At 42.8% G+C, this 16,036-nt stretch overlaps 2 protein-coding genes and 1 pseudogene across 3 annotated transcripts in view; 1 reads left to right on the top strand and 2 right to left on the bottom strand.

The window, feature by feature from the left end:
* Osbpl1a (oxysterol binding protein like 1A) overlaps positions 1-16,036 on the top strand; it is a 195,539-nt gene that overhangs the window by 44,805 nt on the left and 134,698 nt on the right. For both annotated transcript variants that reach the window (XM_021150443.3, XM_085833702.1), the window contains 2 exons: positions 431-529; positions 9,286-9,408. In XM_021150443.3, coding sequence (XP_021006102.1) covers positions 431-529; positions 9,286-9,408 — 222 coding nt within the window. The remainder of the gene's footprint in view (positions 1-430; positions 530-9,285; positions 9,409-16,036) is intronic.
* On the bottom strand, positions 2,290-4,723 carry LOC147000222 (uncharacterized). Its single transcript, XM_085833478.1, has one exon. It carries the CDS (start codon positions 4,721-4,723, stop codon positions 3,116-3,118), a length of 1,608 nt encoding a protein of 535 aa, XP_085689604.1. The 3' UTR covers positions 2,290-3,115.
* LOC147000221 (chromosome transmission fidelity protein 8 homolog pseudogene) lies at positions 4,720-5,152 on the bottom strand (annotated as a pseudogene).

Genomic DNA, 16,036 nt, shown 5'->3' with positions numbered 1-16,036 from the left:
ATTCTTTTTGCCTCCTCTACCACCTCATCTTCAACCTACCTACCAATTATCCATTTATACTCAGGTAAAACATTTTCTACATTTGACACAGAGAAAACATTTAAGAGTGGTATGAAGAAATTGGAGCTTTGATATGTACAGGATTTTATAGCCCAGGTACATACTAATTTATATTTAATTACTGGTAAACCTAAGGTCACAAACACAGTGAACCTGGAGTGTTTTCTGGAATGAACAAGCTGATGGCAGGATTGGTGTGGATAAGCTGCTGCAGTGCCTTGAATCTCCTGGGGACCCACTTCTGACATTTATCAGCCTTTCAGATTTCTCTACTCAGTATTCTTACATTTAATGTTACATTTGTGAGGGATAATTTCAGGAACATTGTTTCCAGTGAGTGAACATTGCTTTCTGATTTCTTTATATGCAGGTGAAACCTACAGATAGCTGCCTCTTCTCCATTCGATGCTTTGATGACACTGTTCATGGCTTCAGGGTTCCTAAGAACAGCGTACAGCAATCAAGAGAGGTAATCTTATGCATCGACTTCTATCTTTCCCAGAACTTAAGAATGTAACTTAGACATAGAAATCAATACATAAATATAACTTATAACTCTTGAAGTAAGTAAAATTTATTTGTGTTTGTGTGTGTGTGTGTGTGTGTGTGTGTGTGAGAGAGAGAGAGAGAGAGAGAGAGAGAGAGAGAGAGAGAGAGAGAGAGAGAGAGAATAGCAAATAGCTCTGTATGGAGGTCACAGGCCAACTCTTGGGAGTCTGTTCTTATCTTCCATCTGAATGAATCTGTCCTTTGTTTTCCGCCCTCTGTGTACTCCAGGCTAGCTTCTGGGTGATTCTCTTGTCTGATTCCCATCTCACTACAGAAGTGATGCGGTTACAGATGTGAGCCACCACATCTGACTGGGTTCCAGGGGTCTCACTTACGTCATGGGCCTTGTGTAGTAAGCACATCTGCTCATGGATCCATCTCAAGTCCTTACTGTTTTCAGAATAGGGTTGTGGGTTATTTATTTTTGCGTATTCTTGTTTCATGTGTATATATACAATCATATGTGTGCAAGTGCATGTGTGTGCGTGTGGGGATTAGAGGACAACATGGAGGTGCTGTTCGAAACAGGGTTTCTCTGTATAACTCTGGCTGTTCTGGATCTAGGTCTATAGCAGGCAGGTTTTGACCTCAGAGACCCGCCTGCCTTTGCTTCCCAAGTGCTGAGATCAAAGGTGTTCACCACCACATTTGTTGTGTTTTATAACCCTGGCTTTTTACAAAGGCTTTGGACATTGGCGTCCTGGCTTGTGCTGTCTTCCCAGCCTGGGTGATACTTGTTGACTGGGAATATCATAGTTAAGCTTGGCAGATGAGTTTTAGTTGTAGGTGGATATTGTCTGCCTATAATTACTTTATTTTAACTCTTGGGAAGAAAAAAGAATAAATGATTGTTTAGAAGCATATTCCTTACCTTATAAGGAAACCACAGCGTGGAAGAAAACTGCCCAAGAGTGTGGTTTGTGTGTCAGAATGTGTGTTCTGCGTGTAATTACAGTATAGACGAAACCTGCTTTCCCTCCCTCCATTTCTCCATCCTCTGCACCTTCCTACCCACCCACCATTGTATTCTTTCGCCTTTCCTGAAATCTAGGTTGGTTCCAATTTCCAGCTCTTGTGAGTAGAACGGCAATGAGTATGGATGAGCATGTGTCTGTAGTGTGATGTTGAGGCCTTTGGGTGTGTGCCCACGAGTGGGTCTATGCCAATCTATGCCCAGTTGATACACCAGCAAAGAATATGTGTCCCCCTCCCCATTCCTCACCAGCAGGAGGGGTCATTGACCTTAACCATTCTGACTGGTGTAAGCTGAATCTCAAAGTAGTTTCCATTTCATTTCTCTGATGACTAAGAATGTTGAACATATTTCTTTAAGTGTGTCTCTGCCATTTGTGCTCCATCCTTTGAGACCTCTGCTTAGTTCTGAACACAGGTTTATAAAGTGGGCTATTTTCTTTATCTTAACTGTTGGTTTTTTTCTTTTAGTTCTTTGTATATTTTAGATACCAACCCTCTATCAGATGTATAATTGGTAAAGATTGCTCTTCCTATTTTGTAGGTTTCTTTGCCAAATGATGGGGTCCTTTGCCATTAAAAAGCTTTTCAGCTTCATAAGGTCCCATGTGTTGAATTGTCCTTAGTGCCTGTTCTGTTGGTGTCCTGTTCAGAAAGTCCTTTCCTTTCCAGTGACTTCAAGGCTGTTCCTCACTTTCTTTTTTTTTTTTTTTTTTTTTTTGCCCTCTCACCCATTTATTAAAGAAACAGTAAGAAAAGATACAATGGAGGAAAACCACCAACCATCCTTCACATCAAGCTGAACACAGCACAGTGATTTCCCTTTCATCCCTCCACCCCCACCCCAGTCCCCCACTTCCCATCCATCGCAGTTTAAGTTTTGAGGTTCTTTGATTGGGAGGACCAGTGAGGAGGGAGCTGGACGATCGGAGGAACCTTAAATCTGTCCACCTCTAAGTCCCAGAAGAAAGGAGCCGCAGGCCCAGTCAAGCAGAAATGTGGTGGGTCTGTGATGTGGGTGTCCACCTCCCATTCTGTGTTCAAGCCCCCAGGGAAAGGTCTGGCAGTAGAACATGACTAGGTCCAGGGAGCCCAGGTCAGAGTTACTGAAGCACGGTCCGCTCACCAATGCAGCGTCACTAGACAGCAAGCGAGCCAATTCTCCAGTGGTGAGCGGGGAATTAGGACCTGCAGGCCAATGTATCCCTAAGGAAAAGTCCACGAGAACAGTTCAAGGAACTAGTAAGAAACAGGGGCAGAAAGCTGTGGGACAAAAGCACAGAGGCTTCCGGAAGGCCAGAGAGCCTTTTCCTTGAGGCCAGGATCACCCCTATCTGCCAAAGTCCATGGCTCACAAATAACATTTTGCCTTTAGTCAAGAAAAAAGCAGAGGAAAAAGAAGGCTCATTTGAACTTGAGCCCCAGCTATGTTCTTCAGACTGTAGTTCCGTATCTACTCTTTTATCTAAGAGACAGCCCCAGCTCAGAACCACAGTGCTTAAATAGCACAGTGGCCCTGGAAGAAAAATGGTATTTAAGGGGGTAACATTCCATTTGGGTACATTGCAGCCATTGGACCCCCTGGTCTGGGGAAAGCAGCTGGATTTGAGCCAGGGAGGCTGCCCCCCCCAGGAAATGGGACCAAAGTCTTGCCTACAGGGCCATTCATCCTTGGAAAGGAAGCTGGGTTAAGGCCCAGGGCTCCCGTTGGTCTTGCAAAAGAAGCTGGGTTGATACCCACAGGGCCTGCTGGAGAAGAACCCAGGTGCCCAGCAGCTGACCTGGGGAAAGCAACTTGACCTGGGCCTAACGGACCAGCAGACCTTGGGAAGGCAGCTGGACTTGGACCCTGCAGGCCAGTGGCCCTTGGAAAGTTAGCTGGGTTGGGGCCTAGTGGCCCAGAGGCTCTTGAGAAAACTGCATGATTTGAGCCCTGGAGGCCAGCAGACCTCTGAAAGGTACCTGGATTTGAGGCCAATGTGCCAGAAGACTGAGAGAAGGCATTTGGGTTCAGTCCTCCTGATCCTGTCCCCCTTGGAAAGACTCCAGCATTTACCCCCATGGGGCCACCTGGTCTTGAGAAATGAGCTGAATTAGGACCCATGGGGCCAGGAGCCCTTGACATGGGAGAGGGATTTGGCCCTGGAAGGCCAAGTCCTCGAGAGCTAGGACCTGTGTTTGGACATATGGGGCCAGGTACTCTTGTCATGGTGGGCGGGTTTGTGCCCATGTTTCCAGAAGCCTGGGAAAAAGAAACTGAATTTGTCCCTAAAAGACCTGCTGCCCTCAGGATGGGAGCAAGATCTAAGCCTTGAGGTCCAGCCATTCTTAAGTTAAGACCAGATCCTGTACCCAAGAGGCCACCTGCTCTGTTGTCCAGATTTGGGCCTGGGCCTAGGCCACCAGCTCTTGGGTTGGGCCCAAGACCTGGTCCTAAGCCACCAGCTCGTGGGTTGGGCCCCAGGCCTGGGCCTGGAAACATACCCGACCTAGGGGCCGGGTTTGTACCTAAAAAGCTTGATCGCAGATTTGGACTTGGTCCAGGACCCAGGCCAACTGGCCTAGGATTGGGAGGACCAGTCCCAGAGGACAAAACACCTGCCCTCATGTTGGGTCCACATCCAGGGCCCATGGGGCCACCACTTCTAGGGTCAGGACTTGCTCCCAGGAGTCCGCCTGCCCTTGGGTTGGCCATAGGACCAGGTCCAGGAAGCCCTCCTAATCTGGGGTTAGACATAGGCCCTGGGCCTGGAAGAGCCCCTGTTCTAGGGTTTAAACCTGGTCCTGGTCCTGGTCCTGGTCCCAACAGGCCTCCTGGCCTTGGGAAGGAAACTGCACCTGTGCCAGTGGGATTCATCCCTCTTGGGAAAGAAGTCATGCCTGGGTCTCGAGCACCAGCAGCAAAGTGTGCTGGATTTGACGCCAACGAGCCTGATGGATTTGGAAAAGGAGCTGCATTCCTTGGAAATGGAGCCAGGTTCCCACCAAGAGAACCTGCTGCCATAAGGAAAGGATCTGAGTTCACACCCATTGGGTGGCCTGCGTTCATAACAGGCCCTCCGTCCAGCCGTCCTCGAGGTGGCAATGGAGCACGAGTCCAAGGAGTTGGTCGCTCTCTAGGGAAAATCCGGGGTTCTTTCATACTTTCTTGGGGACGTTGGTGATAATAGGCTTGGGGCGAGTTTTGAAAAGGATCTTGTTTTTGATGAGTGCTGTCACCAAGTACTGGGTGCCAGTCCCTCGACCGGGCTCATCACAGTCCTGCTTCCCAGGAGTGTGTTTGACAAGGACTGCAAAAGGTTTCTCCAGGTGGATGATTTTCCCATACAGGATATGATGGCCCACGATCAGCACAGGGATTCCCTCAGTGGTGTAATGTAGGTCTCCCAGGAGGTTTCCAGCTAATCCGGTGCTGTAGCGAGCCTCGATCTCCCCCTGTAGCTCTATCAGCACCCATTCTGCCAGGCCTTCAGCCCCCGTACTGGAAATAACAATTTGCACCATGAGCCTTCCTTCTTTAAAAATGCAACTGAAAAACTGCAATGGCGGCCGCCGAGCGCGGCGCCGCGCGGCCAACCTGTTCCTCACTTTCTATTCTACCACATTCAGGATGTCTGCTCGTATCCCTGATCCGCTTGGACTTGAGTTACCAGAATGCTAAATATGGGTCTGTTTTCATGCAGCCACCCAGTCTGGACAGGACAGTACCATTGTTAACGATGCTGGCTTGTCTTCAGTGTGTAGTTTTGACATTGTGAAAATGCAGGTTAACATAGGTTTGTGTATGAGTCTTTGATTCAGTTCCATTGATCAATGTGTCTGTTTTTATGCCAACATTATGCTGTTTGTTCTGTAGTACAATTTGAAATCTGGGACAGTGATACCTCCAGCAGTTTTTAAATTATTCACTATTGCTTTAGCTATCCTGTTTCTTTTGTGTGTCTCTGTTTCCAGATGAAGTTGAGAAATATTTTCCAATTTCAAAGAAGAACCGTATTGGAATTCTGTTGACTATGCAGATGCTTTTAATAGGATAGCCATTTTCATAACTTGAACTCTTTTGTAACATGACCATGGGAGATCTTTCCATATTCTGGTCTCTTTGATTTTTTTCTTCAGGTTTTTTTTTTTTTTTTTTTTTTTTTGGTTTTTCGAGACAGGGTTTCTCTGTATAGCCTGTCCTGGAACTCACTCTGTAGACCAGGCTGGACTCAGAAATCTGCCTGCCTCTGCCTCCCAAGTGCTGGGGTTAAAGGCGTGCGCCACCACCGCCCGGCTTTTCTTCAGTTCCTTAAAGTTTTTATTAGCCAAGTCTTTCACTTGCCCGGCTAGCCTTATCACAAGCTTTTTGTAAATTTAACTTTTGAGGCTATTGAGAAAGGTACTGTTTCCCTGACTTCCTTCTCAGTCTGTAATTTGTTTATAGGAAGGCTGTTAATTTTTAATGTGCTAGTTTTATATCCATATATTTTGCTAAAAGTGTTTACTAACTATAGACATTTCCTAATGGAGTTTTAGGGTCTTTTGTGTATAAAATTATATCATCTGTAGATAGAGATATACTTTGACTTCTTCCTTTCTAATTTGTAACCCCCAGATCTTCTTCAGTTGTCTTATTGCTTTAGCTAAGACTTCACATTCTATATTGCATGGCTATGGAGCTAATTCTTTTCTTGTTCCTGATTCTAGTGGAACTGCTTTCAATTTCTCTTTGTTTAGGTTGATGTTGGCTGCAGGCTTGCTGCAAACCACCTTTATTTTGTCGAGGTATATCTCATGAATTCCCTAGTCTCGCCAGGACTTTTATCATGAGAGAATGTTGGATTTTTGTCAAAGGCCATTCCTGTATCTAATGAGATGATCATGCAGTTTTGTTTTCAGTTTGTTTATGTGGTGGATTACATTTATTGATTACTTCTGTTGAATCATCATTACATCTCTGGGATGACACGAACCTGATAATGGTATATAATCTTTCTGATTTGTTCTTGTATTCTATTTGTAAGTATTTTGTTGAGTTTTTGGCATGTGTATTCATAAAGAAAATTAGTTTGTAATTTTCTTTCTTAGAAGGTCTTTGTGTGGTTTTGGTATCGTGGTAATAATGGCCTTGTAAAATGAACTTGGAAATGTTTCCTCAGTTTCCATTTTGTGGGATATTTTCAGGAATGTTAACATTAATTCTTTAAAGCTCTGGTAGAATTCCTGTGCTGAATTCGTCTTATCTTGCTCTGGACTTTTATTGATTGGAAAACTTTTAATAACTTTTCACTAGGGGTTATTGGTCTGTTTAAATTGTATATTTCATCTTGTTTTCATCAACTTTGGTAGGTTGTATATATCAAGACATTTATCCATTTCTTTTAGATTTTCCAGTTTGGTGGATTACAGATTTTAATTCTAAATTAATTCATTTTTTATTGAAAATATTTTTACATACAATATATTTTGATTTTAGTTTTCTCTTCCCCAGTTTCTCCCTGATCCTTCCAAACCCCCTACAAACCCAAATCCATACCCTTTTGATTATTAGAGTTATTAGGATACAAATAGGCATCTAAAAATAATAATAAAATAAAACAAACTGGAATAGGAGGAAGCAAGTAAACTACCAGGAGAAAAAGCCAAAGAAAAAGTATATGGAACACAGATGCAGAGAAAGAAACACAGATGCACACAAACCCTGTAAAAGTGCCGCACTGGAAACTACAATATGTATTTAAAAGACTTGGAAAAGAAGAAAGGAAGGAAGGAAAGAAGGAAGAAAAGAAGGAAGAAGAGAGAAGGAGAGAGAGAGAAAGGAAGAGGGAAGGAGGGAGGGAGGGAGGGAGGGAGGGAGAGAGAGAGAGAGAGAGAGAGAGAGAGAGAGAGAGAGAGAGTAAAAAATAATAATAATGCTCAGACAAAGCATTATGAGACATGGGACCTCCAAAGGTGCCATTGAGTTCATTTTGTGTTGGCTGTCTACTGCTGGGTGCGGGGTCAATCCTTAAGGTGGTTTGTATTCTCAGTGAGACTCTATTGGAGAAAACTAATCTTTCTTGGTGAGCAGTTATCAATTAGAGATAGCTTCTGGGTTAGGGATGGGGACTTGTGTCTACTTCCCCTCTTAGCTCTGGGGCCCTTTTGATTTAGACTGCAAGGACTGTGCATGCTGATACAAACTCTGAGTTCATATGTGTGTTGGTCCTGCTGTGTTTAGAGGGCCTTTCTCCTTGGTGTCCTCCATCACCTCTGGCTCTTACAGTCTTTCTGCTTCCTCTTTCACAGGTTTTCTGAGTTCTGAGGGGAAGGATTTGATGGAGAAATCCCATTTAGGATTGGGTGTACCAAACTCTCTCACTCTCTGCACTTTGGTGTGTTGTGGGCCTTTTTTTCTTCCCATTTACTGCAGGGGAAGCTTCTGTGATGATAGCTGAGCAAGGCCCAGACATAGCCCAGTATAGCAAAATGTAGTTAAGAGTCATTTTATTGCTATGTTCCTTTAACAGAAATGTAGTATTTGGATTTCTCTGCCTAATCTCAGGTTTTTGGCCACCTAAACAGTATCAGGTATGGGTTTCATCTCAGGGAGTGGGTATTAAATCCAATCAGATCATTGATTGGTTAAATCAACAAGTTTTGTGCTACTATTGTACCAGCATATTCTGCAGGCAGGTCACGATTATCGATTGAAGGGTTTATAGCTGGATTGGTGTTTGCCTTTCTTGTCTGCTAGTGTGTAGACTTGCCCTGACTACCAAGAAGACTAGTCAGTAGAGGAAGGCTCTAGGTTGGCAGCAGCGTGATTTCTCCATGCTCAGTGAATTGTATAGTTACTGTCTTCAGTAATGGGGTCTTACCATCTGTTTATAGAGAACATCCCATTCCCTTGGCAGTAGCCTGCATTATCTGGGTGTATTCTCAGGGCTCCTTTAGCCAGAGACTCTCTTAGGTGTAACGTAGTCTCAGAACTGGAGGTTTCCATTGTTTATTCATTTGTTGGGACTTTGTTTCCCCGTTATTTGGTGATTTCATTTAGATTTTTTCATAATTGTGGATATTTTAAGAAGTTTCTACTGCATTAGTTTTTCATACAATACATCAAATGGCCCTTAGTTGTAGCTATCCCTTCTTGTATCCCCTCCCTGTCCCTCCTTATCTCCTGTTCTACCCCCAGCACCATCCATTAGCTATCCTATTTCTTAGTATTTTACAGGATTATAAGAATTACAACATGCAATTTTTTAAGGAAACAAGGAAGTATTGTTAGTCCATATTTTCAAATGAATTTTCTTTTCAAAGCTTGTAAAAGTGAAATCATCAGGCAGTCGGCTTTCCTAAAATAATCTAAGATTATTGTGTATATAAGTTTTATTTTCAATTCGTAATACTGTGTCCAAGTCCACTGCTGTGAATTAAATGATTCAACAGTGTTGGAAACAAGTCATTTTAAGTGAAAAATTATTCATTGCTTAGTTTCTATAATATATTTAAGCATTAATTTATACATATACATATGCATGTATATATATAATATTTGAAGAGCACTAGGAATAACTTTCTATGCAGGCAGATCACAGGCAGATCACATTCATATGTTTCTTGTCATATGTCATTGTGGGTGTGTTTTTACCGTAGTTATTCCTTCTATGTAATTTTTATGCTTCATAGATTAGAACTAATTCTTTGGAGTAAAAATGTTATGTAATTCTTGGGTTTCAGAAGTGGCTGGAAGCAATTGAAGAACACTCCGCATACAGCACTCACTACTGTTCCCAGGATCAGGTGACTGATGATGAAGAAGAAGATGTAGTTTCGGCCATGGACTTGAAGGAGTCCTTAGCGGTGAGCAGACACCATCCAACTGCCACAGCTAACTTACCCATGCTTTCTATTAGGAGTCTAGGTTTTGAAATTATGACTTCTGACAGCAGAAGTAATAGTGCTTTGTCCAGTAGCGTTCTGCTGGTATACTTCTGCGTTGATGGTACTGTAAAATGTCTTGGTGAGAATGCTGTGAGGTTCTTTGTGGAGGTTTGAGTATGTTTAGCCCAGGAAGTGGCACTGTTAGGTGGTGTGGCCTAGTTGGAGGAGATGTGTCACTGTGGGGGTGGGCTTGGAGACCCTCTTCCTAGCTCTCTGGAGACAGTCTGCTCTTGACTTCCTCTGGATAAAGATGTAGAACACTCAGCTCTTCCTCTGCCATGCCTGCCTAGAAGCTGCCATGCTCCCTTCTTGATGATAATGGGCTGAACCTCTGAACCTGTAAGCCAGTCCCAATTAAATCTTATAAGAGTTGCTTTGGTTATGGTGTCTGTTCACAGCAGTAAAACCCTAAGACAGAAGTTGGTATAAGGGACTAGGATATTGCTGTGATAGGCCTGACCATGATTTTGTTTGGAGGAAGTCTCAAAAAAGCTCAGCAGAGACTTTGCTCTCTGGTTTAATCTCATGAAGAGGGGTTTGATCAAGGTTTTGAAAGGAAACGTACAAAATGCATGGTTCAAAGAATAAAGGGGCACCAAGAAGGAGAGTGGCGCTGAACCCTATGTTCAAGGAGATAAGCAGATTAAGGGATTGGTGACCTCAAAGTAAGATCCCACTCAGCTAAGCTTATTGTTTATGTTGTTTCAGTTGAACAAGGGGCATGGTTATTGTTTTCATTTGGAATTTTGGTTCAGAATGAGCTAAATCCAGAGATGGAAGACAGGCTTTTGATCCAGATCTTAAGGAATAGTGGCTGTAAAAAGTTTATTTCCTGACATGGTGGTACACCCCTTTAATCCCAAGAGACAGAGGCCAGTGGACTTCTGAACTAAAGGCCAGCCTGATACAGAGCAACTTCCAAACAAAGAAAAACTTAGGTCCAGGCATAGTGGTAAATGCCTTTAATACTTGAACTCAGGAGACAGAGGAATGTAGATCTCTGAGTTCATGGTCAGTCTATAGAGCAAATTCCAGGACAGCCAAGTTTAGACAGTGAAGGAGTTGGAAAACAGAAAGCAGGTGATAATTTAATTAGAACATGGAGGCCATGTTCCAGCTCTGGCAAGCAGCAGAACTTGGCAGTTTCAGCCATGTGACCCTGGCTTTAAAGTCAAGGATAGAAGAACACTTGGTGCTGGTTAGCTGGAGCTAAGAAATTAGTTGTGATTAAGAAGAGACCAACATCACTGAGAAGAAATCTTCTGGGAAGTGTTTTCTGAGAGCACAAAGAAGCTGTGTTCCAGAGATAGCCAAGGTTGTATCTCGTACTACACCTGAATATGTAAGAATCACCCAGATCATACTGGTTTTGAAGATATGAAGGGTCATTGAGAGTAGCTGAGGCTTGGCACTGTGAGAGCCCAGGGAAGGCCGCTGGTGAGGGTGTAGGCTCTGTGGCAGTTTATAGATAGCCTGGGACTGAAGGAGTCAGGCAAAGAAATTGAGTCTTGGCACCATGAAGGGAGGCCTATTGGTAAAGCCTAGTTGCAATGAAGACTCCAGCAACTGGAGATCCCAGTACTGTGGGATGATCACCAAGAACAGCAGCTGCAGTAAAGTAGAGTCAACAAGAGCTTAGAGTGCTACAGAGGGCAGAGCTGGAAAAGTGACTCAAGTCCTTTGGAGGAGCCCAGAAGATCATGTGTGGATTCCATACATTGGAAGAAGTTACCTTGGATACCCTAAATGTTAGAGATATCAGGGCTGTGGTATACCTGCTAAGGAAAGCTACTAACAAGTAGTGGAACCAGCCCAAGAAACAAAGTTTGTTGCTGCTGAGTGCAAGATCTATCAACAGCAGTCAACAAGAATGAAAGGAGTTGGAGATCTGAAGAATGCTTTGACATCTGACATGGAGTTGCAGAGTTTGGAGTTTGCCCAGTGGGTTTTCTGTCTTGCTTTGGGCCAGTATTTCCTATGATGTTTTAGAATGGTAATTTATATATCCTGCATGATGTTGGAGGTATATGATCTGCTTTTTGATTGTGACTTCTTAAAGGATTATAGTCTAGAGATTGCATGAATCTCAGAAGAGACTTTGAACTTTGGACTTTAAACATTGTAGAAATTGTTTTAGACTATGAGACTTTTGAAGTTGTAATAAATGTATTTTGCAATTACACTATGCTAGGTATGGCTCCCATAGACTCATGTGTTTGAACAATCCTATAGAGACCAGGCAGTGAAATGTGGTGGTTTGAATATGCTTGGCCCATAGGGAGTGGTACTATGGAAGGAAGTGTGTCACTATGCAGGTGGGCTTGGAGACCCTCTTTCTAGCTGCCTGGAGACAGTCTGCTCTTGACTTCCTCTGGATGAACATGTAGAACACTCAGCTCTTCCTGTGCCATGCCTGCCTGGAAGCTGCCTTGCTCCCTCCTTGATGATAGGAGGCTGAACCTCTGAACCTGTAAGCCAGCCCCAATTAAATGTTGTGTCCTTTGTAAGAGTTGCTTTGGTCATGGTGTCTGTCCACAGCAGTAAAACCCAAACTAAGACACTCTGAGTCTCTTTTTATGTTAAACACTTTTGTATTTGCAAATTGCTTCCAGTAGGTGGGAAGTGTGGAGCCTGACCTATCCCTTTATGACTTCACTACATATTTCAGAGTTTCAATAATGCAACCATAGTGATGCATTTCTTGGCCAGTACTTTCATTGAAAACTGCTTTCAATATGTAATGGCCACTGCTCCAGGATAGGGTAAAGCACTAGTAATGAGTGGAGACATTTTTATCTGAAAGGACAACAGCATCTCCCCTTTCCTGTCAGTAGGTATTCAGGGCGGGGGAGGGAGCAGATGTTAGTGTCTGGCTGGACCTTTTAAATTCATCTTGTTTATCAAAATATTGGTGGATTTGGGAGAGTTACACTACAAAGGGATGCCTGTTTCGGTTTAAATGATTGTCTCGAAACACATGGATTTTCCTATTAACTTTAACCAAAATGAAAGTTAAGTTGATTACTTAAAAGGATTTGCATGCTTCTAAATAAACAAGCCTATTGAAGTTAAGTTTACTAATTTACAGAGCTTTATTGGCATTAAGAGCCTCTAATCTCAGTGATCAAGGGATGTTAGGCTCCATCATTCCTAACTTTAATTTATGATAGACCATCAGAGAATTTGAACTAGTTCATGATTTGTTGAAGGTTTCTGCTAGACTTTGTTGATTACTTTATCTCTATTTTGGAGTGTAATATGTAATATATTAACTATAAACATAACTCTTCAGCAAATGAATTAAAAAAAGTTCTATCAGAACATTTGGAATAATGGAAACGAGGCTGGAGAGTGGGCTCGCAGGTTAAGCATACTTGCTCTTCTTGCAGAGCATCCAAGTTCAGTCTTGAGGACCCACACCATATGATGACAGCCCCAGGAGACCCTGTGCCCTTTTTTGGCTTGTGTTGGCACCTGCACTCAATGCACATGCATACATAGGAAGACACACCTACACATAAATAAAAATAAGTCTTTTAAAAATAGGGAGGATTTAAATACATGTGACTAAATTCTAAATAAAAAAATAAAATTATGCTAAACACTTTAACGTTTAGTTAATATTTTCTAAGTGAAGAGAATGCCTTCCTATTTATGTACCTCAATGTGGGTGATAAAATGTATATGGATTTATTACACAGCCAGTATCTTCTAGAATTTTGGTAATTTGAGGCATTTTAAGTGGGTACTATAAAATGAAAACATATTAGCTTTCTTGCCATTAAGACACATGGTTAAAGACAGTTTTCCAAAAATATGTTTTTCTAATCGTCAGGCACGTTATCAGTTACCAGTTCAGGTGTACATTGTATTTTACTCCCTTTCAAACATTTCCTTCTGACTTCTAAACCACCAAGCTTTACTTTATGTGTAGCATGTGTCAGAAGTCGGTGGGAATTTAGCCAGTGTGAAGTATGTTCAGGTTTTGTAGGCTGCAGACATCTCTGTCCAGTGGAGTTTGAATAGTAACTGGGAGAATTTGATTCTCAGTGTTTGGATTCTTGTCAAAACAGTTGAAATCTGAAATGATCTCCCAAGCATGTTTGCATGTAGCTTAGGCAGACAGACTCAAGATACCTTTGATTCTTGAGTGAAGGTAAAGGAAATTCTAGAGACAGAATTGGAGCAAATTTACTTCTGGTGGCCACAGACATAGTGAGGACATGCCTGGACTAACATCTGAGTTAAGTATAGATTGGTCCTATTCCCCGGCATTCCATTGACAGAAAGGACATTTACAAGACTTTTCGAGTGTGGTGTCTGTATTGAAAAAGTTGCCCTAGTCTATGATACTTTGGTCTCTCTCATTTTTGTCATTTCTCCAACTAAGGATCTCTTACAAAAGGTAAAAAGCTTTTCTTTCAGCCTTTGTTATCACCTTGAGGTTAAAGCACTGAGAAAAGAAACGAGTCATTTCCTGCAGTGTGAGAGGATGTCAGAAAACAGCTCTGAGAAGGGAAGAGACAGCTCAGTGTTAGTTTGCAGTACCAGTGTGGTCAATTTAAGTTACATTTAAGTTAATAAAATTACACTAAGTTTTCACTAACTCACTTTGGTTGTTTTCTTTTTCTTTTTCTTTTTAAAAATAGAGTATTGTTATGTATCCTAGGCTGGCCTTGAACTGGCCTCAGCTTCCTGAATGCTGGGATTACAGGCATAGCTTTACATCTGGCCCAGTTCCTCATTTTAACCAGAAACACCTCAAGTGCTCAGGATAGAAGCAGGCAGAGAATGTGTGACGTCATCAGAAGGAACAGTGGCCAGCAGTACGTGGACTCCCGAATACTGTGGGTGGTGCTGACCAAGTGAGGCTTTTGTTTGTTGATGACACTGAATTCTTTAGGAGCTCAGCTACATTTGTGATATACAAAATAATTAACATAGAATGCTTAGTTTAAACTATGGAACTGAGTGAGTTTGTTTATTTGACTTAGTTAAGTGATTCTTAACTAAAATGAATCTACAGAAAAATAAATATGTACAAACTGAGGGACTAGTAAAGACAGTGCATCTATAAATTATAGCACACTTGATATACTGATAAATTTTACAGGTGCATAGTGTGCAAAGAGCAGAAAGTCAGGTATAGTGGCGCACACTCACCTGGAATTCTGGCACTCAGAAGGTTAGCAGCAGGCTTGCCTAAGGCTTGAGAGTAGTCTGCTACACAGTGGGGTTTCAGGCTAACCTGGCTTTCATTTATATTCTGCCTCAAAAAACCCAGAAACAAACAAAAGATACTACTTGGGAGAAACTAAAGCGTATAGTAGGATGATGCACGGGTTCACATTTAGGTTGGGGTAGAGCATCCCTGGAGAGAGGAGACATGAACAGCTGCCGCTCTGGGACAGGAAATGGCAGACAGGGCTCGGAGACTGGCAGCAGGGCAGTGAGGGACAATTACTTTCCTTTCAGGGCATTTTAGTTTGTATTTTTCTGTGAGCATCTATTACAACGTAAACCATTAAGACAGCTGCGGACCAGGCTAGTCGCCAGGTTCTAGAAGAGAACCATGTGCTGTGCTTTGTGTTATGCAAGGGAAGACAGGGCAGCTGGTCTTCAGGTACACATGGCCAGAGCTAAGAAGCCTTACAGTGACCACTGTAATCCTCCCCACTGTGCTGTTTCTGAAAAACTAGCATCTACCATCTGTTATTTTTGAGGGTAGGGTTTTTATGCTATAAGGTGATCTCATTTTATATTTTCAGTTTCATGTCTTCCAAGAAATATATATGTCTTGTGTGACCCCTTCACTTGTCAGCTTCGGATCATGCCTGTCACCTCACAAAGCTCCTTGTTCTATCTCTGGAAGCTGTCTGTCCCCACTGTCCAGGTGGTCACTGTCCATACTCCTGTTGGCAGTGTTGTTAGAAGTGCTGCCAACTTCCTGCTCTCAAGTTGCACGGGAGCAGAGCCACCCAGTCTGTGCCCTTCTGGGCTGTCTCCTTTTCCTGTCCTGTTGTATATATTAGTAGCTACTTTTATTGCTAAAGTACTACGTACTATGCTTTATGCTTAATGAACCAAATGTGGCTTCTCTGTAGCACGCATCTCTGATGCAGCTCCTTCCTGACCACTGTACTCTTCCCTTGCTACCCACTCCCTGGATGCAGGGGTTGGTTGGTTGGTTGGTTGGTTTTTGTGTTTTTTGTTTTGGTTTGGTTTTTGGTTTTTCGAGACAGGGTTTCTCTGTATAGCCCTGGCTGTCCTGGAGCTCACTCTGTAGACCAGGCTGGCCTAGAACTCAGAAATCCACCTGCCTCCACCTCCCAAGTGCTGGGATTAAAGGCTTACGCCACCACTGCCCGGCTTGATGCAGTTTTATGTGACCCTCTGAGTCAGGACAAGGAAGAAGAGCATCATCCTTTTTGTTTGTTTGTTTTCTTTCATTTATTTATTCATTCATTCATTCATTCATTCACTTTACATCCTGGCCACTTCTTTTCTCCAACCCCCCTCCGCCCTCTCCCCCCCGTTCCCCCTCACA

The sequence above is a fragment of the Mus caroli genome, unplaced genomic scaffold, assembly GCF_978045245.1.
Source record: "Mus caroli unplaced genomic scaffold, Mus_caroli_1 scaffold_19, whole genome shotgun sequence".
Lineage (NCBI taxonomy): Eukaryota > Metazoa > Chordata > Mammalia > Rodentia > Muridae > Mus > Mus caroli.
Note: the sequence above shows the minus strand (reverse complement) of the source record. Positions and strands in the feature narration are given on the sequence as shown.

Excerpts from the sequence above, each read along its gene's own strand:
- LOC147000222 (XM_085833478.1), bottom strand. The coding sequence starts at position 4,723 with ATGAAAGAACCCCGGATTTTCCCTAGAGAGCGACCAACTCCTTGGACT.